This window comes from Salarias fasciatus, chromosome 3 (genome assembly GCF_902148845.1).
Source record: "Salarias fasciatus chromosome 3, fSalaFa1.1, whole genome shotgun sequence".
NCBI lineage: Eukaryota > Metazoa > Chordata > Actinopteri > Blenniiformes > Blenniidae > Salarias > Salarias fasciatus.
In genome coordinates this window covers 15468542-15484313 of record NC_043747.1, presented here as the reverse complement: position 1 = coordinate 15484313, position 15772 = coordinate 15468542, and the positions used below count along the sequence as shown (strand labels likewise).

The 15772-nt window shown below is 43.1% G+C and overlaps 1 protein-coding gene across 1 annotated transcript; it reads left to right on the top strand.

Moving 5' to 3' along the window:
* The first annotated feature begins 373 nt into the window (after positions 1 to 373).
* On the top strand, positions 374 to 4786 carry cldn7a (claudin 7a). The gene is made up of 4 exons (XM_030086249.1): positions 374 to 870; positions 2899 to 3063; positions 3570 to 3654; positions 4564 to 4786. Exons 1-4 carry the CDS (start codon positions 648 to 650, stop codon positions 4730 to 4732), a joined length of 642 nt encoding a protein of 213 aa, XP_029942109.1. The 5' UTR covers positions 374 to 647; the 3' UTR covers positions 4733 to 4786.
* The last annotated feature ends 10986 nt before the right edge of the window (positions 4787 to 15772 follow it).

The window sequence follows — 15772 nt, the reverse complement described above, 5'->3', positions numbered from 1 at the left end:
CTGACAGGCTCTTCTGTTGTGTTAACTGTTGCTTGTTTGAGTGACTCAATACACCACCTTGTGGTATAATCTTGTACTGCAACACCAAATATTGCAAATCATGGTATTTACACCAGTAACATTTCACAAAAATGTCTTTGAAATGACATTGTGACTGCTGTTTGAACTATTTGATTTATTGTTTAAGGTTAAATGGATTTACAACAAACTAAAATATTACATTCCTTTAAATGTTTGAACTTTTTTAGACTTTTCCTAAAAAGTTTGAACAGTTTTCACTGAGTTTAAGCTGGGAGGAGGATTAGGACTGGAGTGGAAACGACCTGCTGCTCTGCTGGAGGCAGGGGGAACATTTCAGAGCGCATGAGAACTGTGTGTCCATGAATCAGCAGGCAGATTAATGTCACACCCCCTTAACACCATCACCCACATCTTGGACGCCCATCCCCGCCTGCAGACCCCCGGTACACAACTCTGAGGCGACACGGACACAACTCCTGGCTTTCTCTATGATTTAGTGGCGAACCCAGACATATCAGAGAAGGAGATATCTACACAGGGTCTGTTTAGACATTTATTCACAGAAAAGAGGGGAATTTATTTTTTTAATATTATTATTTTTTTTAATTATTTGAAAATAAATAAGGATGGCCAACTCCGGTATCCAGCTGCTGGGGTTTTTCCTCTCTCTGATTGGCATTGTGGGACTGATCATCGGGACTATCCTGCCTCAGTGGAAGATGTCAGCGTACATCGGAGACAACATTATCACAGCGGTGGCCATGTACCAGGGACTGTGGATGTCATGCGCGTTCCAGAGCACCGGACAGCTCCAGTGTAAAATCTACGACTCCATCCTGCAGCTCGACAGTAAGTGGCACGTTTCCAAAAAAATCTAACTGTTTGGCACCTGGGACACACGCCCGTATCTCAACGGAGCGCACTGTTACCTCTGCGCGCGCAATTACGCACAGTCGGTATACGGAGACGTTGTGAAAGGGAATGATAACCAGAGATGTTTCCAGGCTAAAACGCGCGCGCGCACGCACACACACACACACACACGCGCGCAGTCTTGTATTTCTATCCTTGTGGGGACCGTCCATTGACTCCCATTCATGTCTAGCCCCTAACCCTGACCCTTACCCTAACCCTAACCCACACCACAACAAAGACTAACCGTAAAGAAATGTTTTTGCACTTTTACTTTTTTCAGTAACAACAACATGGTCAAGAAAACACTGTTTCTCCTACTTAGGACCGGAAAAAGGTCCCCACAAGGCACGTCGTTCCACGTTTTGCTATCCTTGTGGGGACATTTGGCCCCGACAAGGATAGAAATACAAGAACGCACACACACACACACACACACACAGATAGTGAAATACCATCTCTCCCTTCAGCCACCTGTTGTTCAGCAGTAAAGAACTGGATAATGAGCCAGAGGTCTTCAGACTCACAGAAATTCTTCAGGAACATATTTTCTTAGTAGAATTGTGACCTCAAATTACAGCTTCCTCCAAATTAATGGTTCATATAATCATTCAGTGCATTGGTTTGTTACAGTGTGTTAGCTTGATGTTGAGCTGGATCAAATTCCAGGAGACATTAGAATGTTTTGTAAGATAAAAGTTGAAAGATTTCAGGAATTTCATGGATTTGACATCATCTGACTTTAAATGTCCTCAAAATCTGTCTGGGATTAATCAAAAGTCAACCTGAATGTGTGGTAAATCACTCAAAACGCTGGGTATGTTTTGGAAATCTGCTTCAAGTTCCATTGAAATTAACTATTCAAGGAAAAGAAGAGATTTATGGTTTCCATTTGGACAACACACCGGTCTAGTGAGCTCTCACTGCGGAGTTTGCATTTTGAACCTGCCCTCAGTTGTGTTTTATTTGGGTAAGGTTACTTTCTTCCACAACGTAAATCTCAGATGCGAGATGAGAGTGTGTGTATGAGTGTGTATGTGTGAGCCATGTGGTGGACAGGAGACCTATCCGGCGTGCGTAATGCCTCTCACCTGAGTCAGGAGCCAAGTGATGAACTACAGCAGCTGAATCATGTGCTTTGGTTTTGACAGTTTCACCCAGCGGTTTGACTCTTTCTGTCCAGTGCTTCACAGAGCAGAGCCACACTGAAGAGAGATCAGTGTGATGTGTCTCCAGACCAGGATATTGTGCTTCCTGCTCTGGATTTACTGCATAATCCGCCCCATTGTCTCCCGTTTCTCGCTGCTTTCTGTTCCGTTTCATATCCTCTGAAGCCTCGGTCTCCCTCCACCCATCCCTCCATCCTTCCCTGTAGGGGTTTTGTTTGTTTGGGCAGGGCAGGGATGGCCTAGACTGGCACAGACTGGTTCTAGGTGGACAGTGGGGGTAGAGAGAGGAGGGAGGGGGGAGAAAGAGGGGGCTCCCTCCCTGATAGGTTTACAGGGCGAGCAGGAGCGGGTGGGAGTTCTGACAAATAGGACAGTGGCGTCCTATTTGTCCACAAACCGGGGGGGACCCAGCGAAAGTGAAAGGCCGTGAGATGCTTCTCCTCTCTGTTTGTGTGTGTCTCCCATGGTTTCTCTTCCAGGAAAAGCTCACATTAAAGTGTCCTGACAGGCTAATGTGAATGTAATTCACAACCAGCGGACACACACACAAAGCCTCTCTGATAGTCGGCGGACTGTTTATTAGTGTTTGTGTATCATTTCCTGCATTGTCCCTGCAGATTCACCTCTTTCTCAAAGGGATTATGTGACTTTGCAAGTGTCTACGCAGATTATTTTTTCTGAAATCCTGCAATATAAGGCTGTTGTTTCACCGTCTCCCAGAAAAAGAAACAAACACATTCTTCCCCTCCAATCAATCGCTTTTCCGCTTTTCCTCCTCGTCTCCCTCTGCTCCCAGGTTCGCTCCAGGCCACTCGCGCCCTCATGATAGTTGGCATCATCGTGTCCATCGCGGGCCTGGGCGTGGCCTGCATGGGGATGAAGTGCACCACCTGCGGAGGCACCGACAAACTGCGCAAGTCCCGCGTCGCCATGACGGGAGGCATCATCCTGCTGGTGGGAGGTGAGGAAACCGGAGCTGATGGCGTTCATGCGGTTTCTGAGGGGGAAATGTCCGTCTTAATATTAAGATAGAAACTGGACTTTTTCTGCCGTTAGTGCAAAAACTAGAAAGTGAAGCCATTTCCAGGGAGACAGAACCCACAGTGTAGGACTGGACCGAGCATCTGACGGACTGGTCCACTCTTATTATGTAATTTTATAAAAAAAAAAAAAAACAGGTTTGCTTCGATCTCCCACACAGCGTACAATAAGTAGGAGGCGGTTTGATCCCCAGTCCAGAAAGCTTCCCTCCCACACTCTGTCCTGCAGAGGTCATTAGACTGAATGAGTCCTGGCCCTTGCTTCTAACACGAGAGGTCTGAGAGGATCTAAAGAGCGGAGAAACACTAAAAGCTAATTGTGCCGGAGTCAAGAGGTAGAGCCGCCCGGCGACTGTGAAGGGGATGAAAGCATGTCTGCTCCCTCTCGGGTTCTCGTGGTGTGCTGATGGACTGATTGATCTTTCAGGGCTCTGTGCCATCGTGGCCTGCTCCTGGTTCGCTCACAACGTCATCCGGGCTTTCTACAACCCCTACACTCCCGTCAACACCAAGTAAGTGTCTCAGAGAAACATGTCTTACTGGTTTCATGGCATTTGCACTATTCCAAGTTCTTGCAAAATGGTCTAAAACTAACGAAATCCAAAATTATTTCTCCAGCTATGGTTGAAGACTGATCGAAGAACCATTAAATTTGGCTGTACGTTATTGAGTGCTACTCTCTAATGTGCTAAAAATGTGCACAGATATAGCAAACAATAGAATTTGAATGGATCCTGTCTCCTGCAGAAGTTCTCTGTGTAAAATATTTCAGCACCATTTTCAGGTTTGTTTAAGATAAATGCATGACTCGGGTGTACCAACAGACGAGGCTTCGATCAAGCAAAATAGTCAAAACATAAGAAACAGTAAAATAAATTGCACAACTCCTGAAATTCTACTGTTTTGTTCAAAATCCCATTGTTAGTTTAGAATAAAACAAGCTGAGATGTACAAGTGGCCTGATAAAGGTTTGATCTTTACTTATTGTTTTGAAACATTTCACACTGTCTGTCTATGGTGGGTAATCAAATGAAACAGACCTACAATTCATATTAAGGTATTTCTATTATACAAATAGAAGCGGAGTAACTCCTCCTATACAATGTGAAATACATCCAATAACTTGTTTATGAACGTTCCTCTGTGATGGAAAACAACCACATTGCTAAATTGACTGAATAGTGTGTCAATATTGATCTTTTAATATGAGAATCAATACTAAAACGTTTGCTACTGGAAGAATCAATGTCTGCTCATCCCTCACTGTTAGATCTTGTTGGGGTGCAAATCATAGCGTCCTGAGCTGATTTAAGTTTTATAAATACTAAGCTGTGCAGAGTCGTGGTCGTAACATTCGCCATCACGCGACGCCACAAACTATTCACCTCAGCATGAGTTCACTTTGTGTCATTTCTGACCAGATTCGAGTTCGGCGCCGCCATCTTCATCGCCTGGGGCGGCTCCCTCCTCGACGTCCTGGGCGGGTCCATGCTGGCCGCCTCCTGCCCGAGAAAAAAGCAGGTGTCCAAGTACCCGTCCATGGGCAGCTCCCGCTCCGGCCCCCCCAGCAGCGCCAAGGAGTACGTCTGAGCGCCACTCCGGCAGGGAGGAGACCAGCAACAACAACGATGTCACAGACAGAGAGGAAGAAGTACTGAGATGGGACGTTTTTTTGGTTCAGGCTTTGATGCCCCCCCCCCCCCCTGATTATCACGCAGCACTCTCCATTGTCTCATGAAGGATGTCTCTCACCCCGTCCACACATTCCACGGTTGTTTACAAGTGGTCCTCGCAAATACATTATAATTGGATCCCCTGACCTGACAGACGAGCCCTCTGGGCGTGACCTCTTGAATCGTAGCCTAAATGGTGGATTACTTCCAACACTTGCACCCGCCTGTCACAGCCAGCATTTATTAGCGTTTGCCGACGATACAGCGTTTTATATTAACTCTTGGTACTAAAATAGATGTTGCGACGAGCAGGGCGCGACTTCACACGCAGGACCGAGTGTGTCGGGCGACCTTGCAACACGGGGCTTTCACTACAACGCTCACTACAGGCGCTGCAGCTCTTCGTACCAGTCCGCTACAAACCCTGCTCCGATATGAAATATTTCATGACACAGTCACCCTGTCATTATCGCCCTGTTTGTTTCTGGATCCGCCTCTTCGCCATATTCAACTGTCTCTATTTATTTTTGTCAAGCGTAGAGTGTCGCTCCTGTTTAGATGCACCTGTTTGGTAGTATGTACACTGTGGCCTTTTGTAGCTTCCAGAGATGAAGGACTCATGTTTTTTTATCAAGATGTATAATGCTCTGAACAATGTCTCATGTTTTGGGTTTTTTTTTTTTTTTTTAATATAATAGTTTTATATACTTGGCTTTTCTAGCAGATCATGTTACAAATGGACAATGTTTGTCGTGCTGCACATAAATAATAAAGATTCTGCAAAATTGTTCACATTGGATTGTTGAACTGCGGCTTTTCCGCTTGTTTCCGTTCATGTCTTCAAGTAATTGTGAAAAGAGAAAAAGTGTAATCTTCACTTGAAGGTCCATCCAGCCATCCACAAGTGGAATCATAACTCCGGTAAGTAATCGAAGATAAGATCCCTGAGAAAACTCAGGCGCACGCGAGGAAAACATGCAAACCACACAGCAACAGCACAGATTCAACACAAACAAACAAACATATGTAATAAAGTGAATTTTACCTCCAAAGAAAGACTTTTGACCCCTTATTTGATCTCTGGTCACCCAAAACATTAAAGTCCAAATCTGTTGGACATGTTCACTCTCATCAGTAAAATTCAACAATGGTTCCCAAACATCACCGACTGGGACTGACCTTTTAGAAAGACCAACGTTTTGATGCTTGGGTGCGTGTCGTACTCCTGCAGTGAGTCCCTGAGAACTGAGCTGAAGGCAGTCTGAAGTCCACAAAGTTTCAGCTTTTCAGGATCAGTTACAAGGTGAGATTTATCGAGGGGCAATAAATATGACAAATTAATGTGAGCGTTGACGTGTCGATCACGTGAATCGGCCATTCAGCTGAGCCTCGCTCGCATTTCCAACAATAGGTGCGTGAACACTTCATGAAAATCTAACCAAAAAACACACATTTGTGAGAGTGACGTCAGACAAATGCCGACCTAGAATAACAAAATGTTATTCGGAGAAAACTACAGATAATTAGAAAGGAAAACAAACAAAAATGTAATTAGATGGCAGACAATGCAAGAACACAAAACAAATATATAAACGATATTAGTATGGATCAAATCTTATTTAAATTCATCTTAAATTTGGAAACTTAATTTTGTATTTCAGCTGTTTAGTTGTGTGCAACAGGTAAAAGTAGTTAATATTGCTGCTTCCCTCATTTACACTGCTCTCTAAACAATGTGTCTTTCTTTCAAAGATATCAGGTTTTATGACACTAGAATCTTTCCTGACCCACTGAATCGATGGAGGCGAGCGAACAAAACAGAGCATGAAACGGCGTGCACAAAGATTCAGAGTTTATTTCCCGAGATGCATCATGAAAACTCCACCATTTCCATGCAGCAGAAGTGAGTCACAACCTGAACATTGATCTCTTGAGACAGAGAAACAGCTGTGAAACGCAGCGTCTCCGTGACGTGGAGAGAAAGAATCCAAGATAACTACCAACAACTGTTTTTTACAGCCAGCGACGTAACGTAACATCAGCATGAATGTCTCGACAAAAAGGCTTTTTTTTTTCCTCAATAAAATAAACTTCAGAAAACCAGCGATTGTCTGAGCAGTGATCGCTAATCTGCTTGTTTCTGTGAAACTCTGACTCCTCCTTCAATTAGCCCGACCTCAAACACACCATCTCGTGTGGGCGCAGCTCAGAAAGCAGACCGAAAAATAAATAGTTTTTGTTCGTAATTACAGCTCAGCATGCCGGTGAGAATTACAACGCAGTGTCGTTTGGCATTTCACTACATCATTGAAACTGTACACAGTTTTCCCGGCGGCTGGGTGAAGCCAGCAGGGAGACCCGGCCTGTGAAAACACACAAAAGCCCCATAATTCATTCAGTAGTTGTCCAGTAGGTTTTTTTTTTTTTTTTTTTTTTTTTTTTTTATTGTTTTTGTTTTTTTTCTTCTTTAGTGCTGAGTCTGCAGCTCAAAGCCAACAAAGAGCTCAGGGAAACGGTGACGCAGCACAATCTAGAAGAGAAAAGAAGACAAAAAACAACAGTGGTAGTGGAAATACTAGCCCTTAATTAGCAGGATCACCAGTTACGTGTTTTTTTTTTTGATGCTCGGACAAACTTCATGCATAGAATTCTGCAACATGTCACTGCACATAACAGGCATTCCCACAAAGTGCACCATTTGGAGAAAAAAAAGAAAAGAAAAAAAAAAACGTGAGAAATTCTCAGTAATAAGAGGACCGAAGCGATATCCACTCAAACGAGTAAAAAACACGTAGAAGCCATAACAACACGAGTGTCTCATTTTCCTTTCAAACAATAAATAAATAGCAGTTAGTTTGTGTGTTTGCTTTTCTTGTCCTGTAACTAGCTAGCTTTCCATCTGCTGGATTAATAGTACACCACACACACACACACACACACACATCGGTGTGTGAGCACAGAATGATCGTCATTGCACATCCAAAGCTCGACACTTCACCTGTCTGATACACATTAACAGGCTCATAACGCCGCCGACCTTCCAACCCCTCCGCTCAGTGCAACTTTTAAGACATGTTAGCCCTTGTTTAAGAAGCTTCGAAGAAAATGCAGACACTCCTCAAAATCCTGATAGCCTACTACGTCCGAGGTATAGAGAGCGATGCAGCGCGATCCGTCCGCAGTCCGACCGAAGGTCGGGTTAAATGAAACACTATGTACAGTCAGGGCGTCGCTCGGCGCCGAACGGGCGCCGCTCGGGAGCCGAAGAACGAGCCGCCAGAAGAAGAAGAAGAAGAAGCTTCAGTAGGACACTTGACAGGAACCAAGGCCAAGATCACTGACAGGGGTGGGCTCGGCGTCCCGGAGAAAAGGGGGATCCGGTAGAATTCTTGTTTTTCTTTTATGGCACTTCCCGGTGGAGTTTAGGAGATGGGCGACAAGGAGACGGGGCACTGGCCGTTGTTGTTCATGATGTCGTCCAGGTCTTCATCCTCCAGGTCCACTGAGGAGGAAGAGGAAGAGGGACACTTACAACAACTGTCTCCACAGATGTACACCTTCACAAGACTGTGGCATGCTGTCGATGTCACTGTTCTCTGATGGGTTTTCAAATTTGATCCTTTCATTCAAACATATTAAATCAAAATTATCCACATTTAGTCATTTTGTCTTTCGAATACCAGAAAATAGTGACAACTGTGAACTATTGCTTCAAAATAACCAAAAACAATCCGTAACATTCAGCAGCTGTCCCATTTTCTAGACCAATGATCAAAAAAGAAAACTTTTTAATCTTATTTGACTTGTCTGTAGGCTCTCATGAAGACAGCAGTCTGTTAAAAGTTGCCGTTTCTGGTCAAAAAAAAAAAAAAAAAACTGTACAACCACTTTATCTGATGTTTCATTTTGGACTTAAGGCCTCACAGATGATAGAAAGTGTTAATGCGTGAGTGAGTTTCTGTGGTGCTTTTATGCAGATTCTGATGCTTTTGGACTGAGCTAAGCAGACAGACTCACCACGTCGTCGGTTTTAATGCTAAGCTAAGCAAACTGGCAGGAACAATATGAGAGGGGTGCTTTGGTTTTGCTTTGTTTTTTTTTTTTGGTTTTTTTTTTCTTCATCTGGGCAATAAAGCAGAAGTGGATATTTTTGGAAATATCATTCCAGTTAAGTCTGCCTCGGACGCAAAGCTCAGATTTAAAATTCATCAAAACTATTAAGAACATCCTCCTGTAACTTTCTAAGTTGAGATGAAGAGATTTCTTTGTTTTGTTTCTTTTATTTGAAAAAAATAAAACGTAAGGCAGAGTGTAGCATCTGTAAACAGCACATCATGCACTCCATTTGACGTGATGCGAGTTAACCACTAACTACGGCTTCCAGAATGGGAACACCGCGTCAAAAAGTGCTGATTATTGTCTGATGAAGGTGGCGTGTGACATTTCATCACATGAACACAGTGTAGGCGGCTGCATTTCCATTGCATAAGTGCTAATTTGGTGAAACTGATATCATCTGTTTTTTGTTTTTTTTGCTGTCACTGTAATTTGACGTTGAGCCCCAAAAACTAAAAAAGAAACAACACACGAGTCCAGCAGAAAACATCTGTTTTTAGCAGTTCCATTGGTGTTCATCGATATTTGAATTGTGAAGAAAAAAATGGAAGTGAACCACTGATTAATCTGCTGACAAAACTTTCCTTTACACCATCAAGTTTCCCTCCTTTGAAGACAAAACTGGTCTGGAATCCCAGGACAAGGAGCCTCTAACCAGTCATGAAGACCGGGGGCTGTGGCCTTGTTTGAATCGCCCGTGACTCATTTCATTGATCGTCGATATTCACAGAAACTCAGCAGCATTAAAAAAAAAAAAAAAAAAACCCAACTCTGTGAAATCTGCTCTTTAATTAACTGGAATTGACCAAGAAAGTTGTCTCATGTTGGGATTTAATATTGGATCATTTAAGAAATGTTCTGTAACTCTGGGAAGTTTTTGTGTGTCTCAACAAAATGGAAGTGAAAATAAAACTAAGATCTTTCAAAATACTTTTGATTTAAACTTCCTTGATATGAGTCAACACATTATATAACTCATATGTTTCTTCATACTTAACTAAGAAAATGCAGCAATATGGGAGAAAAGGTGGTATTAATTGAGACATGAGTTCTTTTGAAGCATTTCTTATGATACTATAAACACCATAGTGTTTGGCACTTTTACAAAAGTCTCTGCTTTTTGCAGTTTGATGATGCAGTTATCTTAAAAATAGAAATAAAATTGTGCTTGATCATCAGCACGAAACTACTTCAAGTGTCAGCATCTTTTACTAAAGACACCTTATCCAGTAAGTCATGTTTAGTGGACTTTTTTATTAAAACACTGGGCACTATTTCTTAATAATAATACTACTTAATGAGGACTAAAGCTCATTTAGAGACCTTTTTAACAAGTAATTTTGAATATTTGAGTTTTTGGACAGTTTTGCACCACTTGGAATAGATTTGATTGTATGATTAATTCGTCATTTTGAATTCAAACCTTACAAAGTAAGGAATTTTCCTTTAACATCAATTTCTATTTAAATGTTTCAATATGCACAGATTTTGGTGGATGATCTACAAATATATGAAGCTTTGGCACTACTGCATAGAATTTTAATTTAATAGCAAAACTTTTTGGACAACAATTCAAAATACCCCACTTTAAAGCTTCCCCAAAGTTGGGATGTAACATGATATTGAATATTGTCAGTTATTAAGTGACTCATATTAAAGTTAGATATACAGTAGAAACCAAACTGAAGTTGGATCTCAGTCTTTGAATTTGTGATTTTTAAGTTTTTCAAAGTGAGAACAAACATCCTAGAGTTCAAATTCTTGAGACACACGTTTTTCTGCTTGTATTCAAAACAATACCATCTTAAAAGTGACTTTTCTTCATTTGAAGCTACAGTAACTGCTGGATGTGTGGCTGATCTGAAGCTGCCCCCACCCCCCCGGTCTCTCACCTTTCTTGGACCTGCCGATCTGGCCCAGCTTGGGGGCCCTCTGGCCCAGCCTCTGCGGGTTGGGCCCTGCGCCGTGGCCGTTGACCTGGGGGTGTCCCGGGTTGAACTGGCCGGCCGGGCCGGGCTGCCGGGGCGGCCCGCTGGGCGGGATGAGCTCGGGGATACCTGAAGCTCCGTACATCGCTGCGCTCCGCTCCTCTCTGAACCCGATCGGCCGCTAGATGTCCGCACAGCCCCGGCTCGGTGTGTCGCGTCGAGGAAGCCGCTCACTTCCGCAATGGCATTCAACAATGAGTGTACAGGCGGCGAAATGTGTTGTGGGGGGGGGGGAAAAAGACGCACGCGAGCGTCCTCGATGCCTGTCAATGAAAGCAAACACGTGCGTCAAAAATAGCTCTGGCGCGTCGGGGAGCGCGCGGCTTCTGGAAAGTGCGCACCGACACTTCTCCGCAGTTTCTTTCCCTCTGAAATAAACCCATCTGCTGTCATCGCTCTCACTACTAACAGGTGTAGCAGACGCCGACACAACAGCGCAGGCATTACAGGAGCGTGACCACGGCGTGCCGCTCCAAACCGCTCCGAACGCGGCTTTATTCTCTACGATCGCTCAAATGTTCTGCCTCATATCATAAAAAAAAAATCAACCTCACCTTATTTCTTCGAGGCCGCAGTAATGAGCTGAATCCAGTAAAAGCTCCTTCTGAGAACCGTGTTGTTGTTTATCAGAGCTCTCTCTCTCTCTCTCTCTCTCTCTCCCTCTCTCTCTCTCTCTCTCTCTCTCTCTCTTGGCTCAGCACCGAGGAAGCGTCGATTTAAAGGGGCCTCTCGTCGCTCTCTCGGCCTCGGGGATTTCCTCGTCTTGCGTCTTGCCTCATAGCGGCACGAGGACGTCACTGTGCGGTTGATATAAGCGACACCGCCGCTGCTGACACCTCGGATTACACCGTGGAGGTGTGCCAAAGTTTCGAGGGCGCACTGCGTAATTACGCACCTCGCGTAACGAGAGAGAGTGACTCACGCGCCAGCCAATGGCAACGCGCCGCTCGATAATCCCACATACATAACAGGAGTAGCGCTTCATGTCTGAGCTGGCTCACGCTTGTTTGTTCTCTTTGCAGTTGAGCCGAGGCCCTTCTGGGAAATTATACTCCAGTACAAAAGAAAGAAACTACGAGAGCTTAAACCGGTCACTCCCTCTCTCTTTTCACTTTCTCTCCACCCTGTTATTTCTTCTTTCTTCCCTTTATTTTATCCATTCCATTGACTCACTTTCCTTCTTTTCCCGGGCTCCCTTTTATCTTTCCCACAATCCTTCATTCTCCCTCATTTCTGAACCACTTCCTGTGTCTCTAATGTCTAATCTCCTTCATCTTAACTCGTTTGGAAGTTTACCCTTTCATGCTTTTCTTGCATCCTGCACTGAAGAATGTTTATTGGAGTGAGTAAATAACAGAAAATAGACCAGTCTGGAACAGAAAGGCTTTCTTAATCCCAGGAGTGTGACAGTGCTGCACCACACACAGTCATTTACAGTAAATACAGCGATGGCTTGACAGTAAACAAATACTCTATATTTATACACAGAGAAAGACTTGACACTAAAAATAAGAGTTTAATGGATCTGTAGTGTATTTTTGTGGTGTGTTTTCACCTCATCTCCACACTCCTGACTTTACTCAGTAATCTCTGTAGTTTATTTATTACATTATTCCAGTCCAGGAGGGAAAATTCTCACCTGTTCAACAGCAATAGCTCGACAGTCCGTTACTGATTAGAATCTTACGCCGGCAGCCTCCATAGCCTTCAGAGATTCAGCAGCGTGGGAAAGATCCTCCAGATATCACACATTTTAGAACAGAATAGGTATTTGCTATCATCAGTTTCATGCTGTGCAGCGTGAGATGTTGTCGTTTAGGGATAGAATCCTTTTTTCTCCCCCCCAGAAGACAACAGGAGAACAGGTCATTTTCAGGTTGAGATTATTTAAGATACAACTGACCTCCTTTTGTATGCTGTCAGTGGAAATATTTCTCAGAGGAGGGAGGGGTCTGAAGGTCCTAATCGCTAAATCTCTGCTGATGGGTGATATTTCAAGCACAGAGGAGGTCAACTGGGATGTAAACACCTCATAAATTTAACAATTGTAGTATTATTGTGCAGCTTATCAGAACATCTTCCTTTCTGGAGGCCGTGTTCTTGTTGTTTACCGTGTGTTCTGTCCTGTTGGTGTCATCAGCTAATGTGAATGGTGTGTAGATCAGTTCAATCAGTCCACATTAAAAAAAAAACACCTTTTATACAGTAAAATGAAGCCCATCGTGTTTTACCTAAAAACATTTTTCTAGTCTTTAAAAACACTAATTTAAAAGAAAGAAGGGAATAAAACAGTATTGCATTGTCCTGTCTTTTAAAGACGGTTCTGAGGGACAGTCCGTCTGTCCATGTTTAATCATAAATGAAACATCGTTGTTTCCCCGTTCTAAAGTCATCCTGCCTGTTTTCGACGCCACTGGAGCGGATCTGCTGGGCCGAATGGTTCACTCATTGACACGGTTCTGGTAATAATCTGTGCGAAATGACTGGAACTGAGGTGACCGTCCATCCGCGGCTTCGCACTACACTGCGCCTCCATGCATGTTTGTGTTGCTGAATGTTATCTCCATGTTGATCACATTTTGGGGATGAATCCGTGCATGCCTGAGAGAATCTTCATCACCACCCTCCTTCAGTATAAGAAAAAAAAAAAAATCCCCTTTTAAAGAAGCCAAGACTGATGCACAAATCAAAGCCTGCAGATCCACATGAACGATCAGCTGATATATAAGAGTCAAAGTTTCTCTTTTCTTGTATTTCAGCGCTGAGCTTTCGGAGAAGACATCATGAGCACGTCCAGAATCGGAGGCGCGACTCTTCTGCTCATCATCCTGGTCGACAGCTTCAGCACGAGTACGAGTTGTCTTGAAGTCGTTCTGCACTGATTTGCTGTTCTAATCTTCTTAATTACCAAAGTGATGGAGGACAATGGGTGTTTAATGCCGTCCACTTTAACGACATGTTTGTTTTTCAGCTCTTTCTGCTGGATTTGAAGTGACTGGAAAGGAAGTCCGACGATGCAGATGCTCATGTAGGTTCCTCTGTTGCGGAGCTGCTGTCTCTCTCAGCTTTTCTCTCAATGCTTTCTTTAAGAATAGAATGGAATTTTACAATCCCGGATGGGGATGATTCTGTCAAATGTGTCTCCGTCTTTTAAATCTCTTTTCTTCTCACCTGCAGGGCAGAGGTCACAGTTGGAAGCATCGGACTCTAACAGACTGATGACCGACCCCAACAGACCAAGATCACGTATGTGTGCCGCCGTTTGATTTCAAACTGACAGATTTAACCTCAGTCGAACTTCATGAAGTTACATGTAACTTAAAAGTAAGTAATAACTTAAACAACAGTGCCAATTAGTGACCAAAGGTTGTTTTTTTTTTAAAGGACTTGTATGTATTTGGTCTTTCTATTTCAAACAAATGTGCATGAAAAGTTTTCCACGCTGCAGTTTTATAGTGATTTTCTGTTGTCATTGCAGATCATTCTCATGGGAGAAAAATGATGAAATGTCCCTTCCCACTTGTGCCCACAAACAATAAGGAGAGAAAGAGCCTGATCAATTGCATCTGCAGCAATCTGAGGCGGCGCGGTGAGTGAGATGTAATAAGGTGTGGGTGTGATCTGGAGAGAGCTTCTGTTCTGCGCACGGCTTCTTTATTTTTGTGTTTTGTTTTGTTTTTTTCTTATACCTCGCAGACCTTCCACGGTTTCATGCACTCTGCCAAGCCACAGCGATGCATGGTTTCTATCCGGTCACCCTGATGTGAACCGGCGGGACCACCGAGAGCGAGGAAGACCTCACATCACCGACTGACATGACTGCAGTTATCATAGTTCTGCAGAGAATTAAACTAACCTCAGCTATCAATCGTGTCCCAAAATGCGAATTCTCTTTGAGATTCAAGGGTTTTATTTCTTTTACAGGTCAGAGTTACTGAGAGTGTTGGAATCAATAGACGAGATGATTCAAAAACAAGATGAAATCGAAATAACGGGCAAGAATCTACAAACTTACTTTTTTCTTGTTTACTTGATATAAACAGATTAAACCATAAAGTATAGCATAACTGATGCTGAATATGTAGCGTATTTTTGTTATAAAAGCAAGAAGTGATGTTATTTAGCTCAAGTCTGTAGATCATTTCAGTTTCTTTCCTATGTTGGTAATCAAGTGGTGTAATATTTTACAACTTTGTGGACTTTGCGAGTCGGTTCTGTGGACACTGTGACATGTTCATGCTATTAAAATGTGATCACTGTGACACATGAGTTAACGTCAGTCTGCGTGAAGCGAGTGGAAAGTGGAAAATGACAATAAAACTGAACTTTGAGGACATTCTCAAGGCTAATCCACTGAACTGCAACATATTAACTTGTAAAGTTTGATAAACTTCAATGTGTGTTTCTGTGTTGAGGTTTAAGGTTTGAAACTGTAATTGATTTCACACTACTACTCTTTGTCTTATTGTTTGGAAGGTATAAAAAATAAACATGCGCTTGGATACTAAGAAGTGTGGACTGTTTTTATGGGCAGTGTTGGTACATGTGATGAACTATACAATAACCATGAAAGCTTAACTTGGTTTAAGGCGGTACCAGATGGAATATCAAAAAGAAAGAGTAAACTTTCTTTCACAGGTAAACAACGCTGGTTCAGCCTGTTGTCGCCGGATGAATCTCTCAACGTGTCGGGTTTCTTTGATGAACGCCAACTTGAACAAACTGCAAGATCAGAGCCAGCGAACTTCCTGCTCCATCAGATCCTCAATCGAATCAAGAAAACCAGTTCAATCAGGTTCTAAGGCTTCCCAAATGCCATCAGATTTGATTCTGATTGAGAACTAAGTTATGTG

What these genes read in the sequence shown, in the direction of transcription:
- cldn7a (XM_030086249.1), top strand. Translation starts at nt 648, where the DNA reads ATGGCCAACTCCGGTATCCAGCTGCTGGGGTTTTTCCTCTCTCTGATT. An exon ending in CTCCATCCTGCAGCTCGACA is followed by an intron (nt 871 to 2,898) that starts GTAAGTGGCACG and finishes CTCTGCTCCCAG; the next exon opens with GTTCGCTCCAGGCCACTCGC. An exon ending in TACACTCCCGTCAACACCAA is followed by an intron (nt 3,655 to 4,563) that starts GTAAGTGTCTCA and finishes ATTTCTGACCAG; the next exon opens with ATTCGAGTTCGGCGCCGCCA.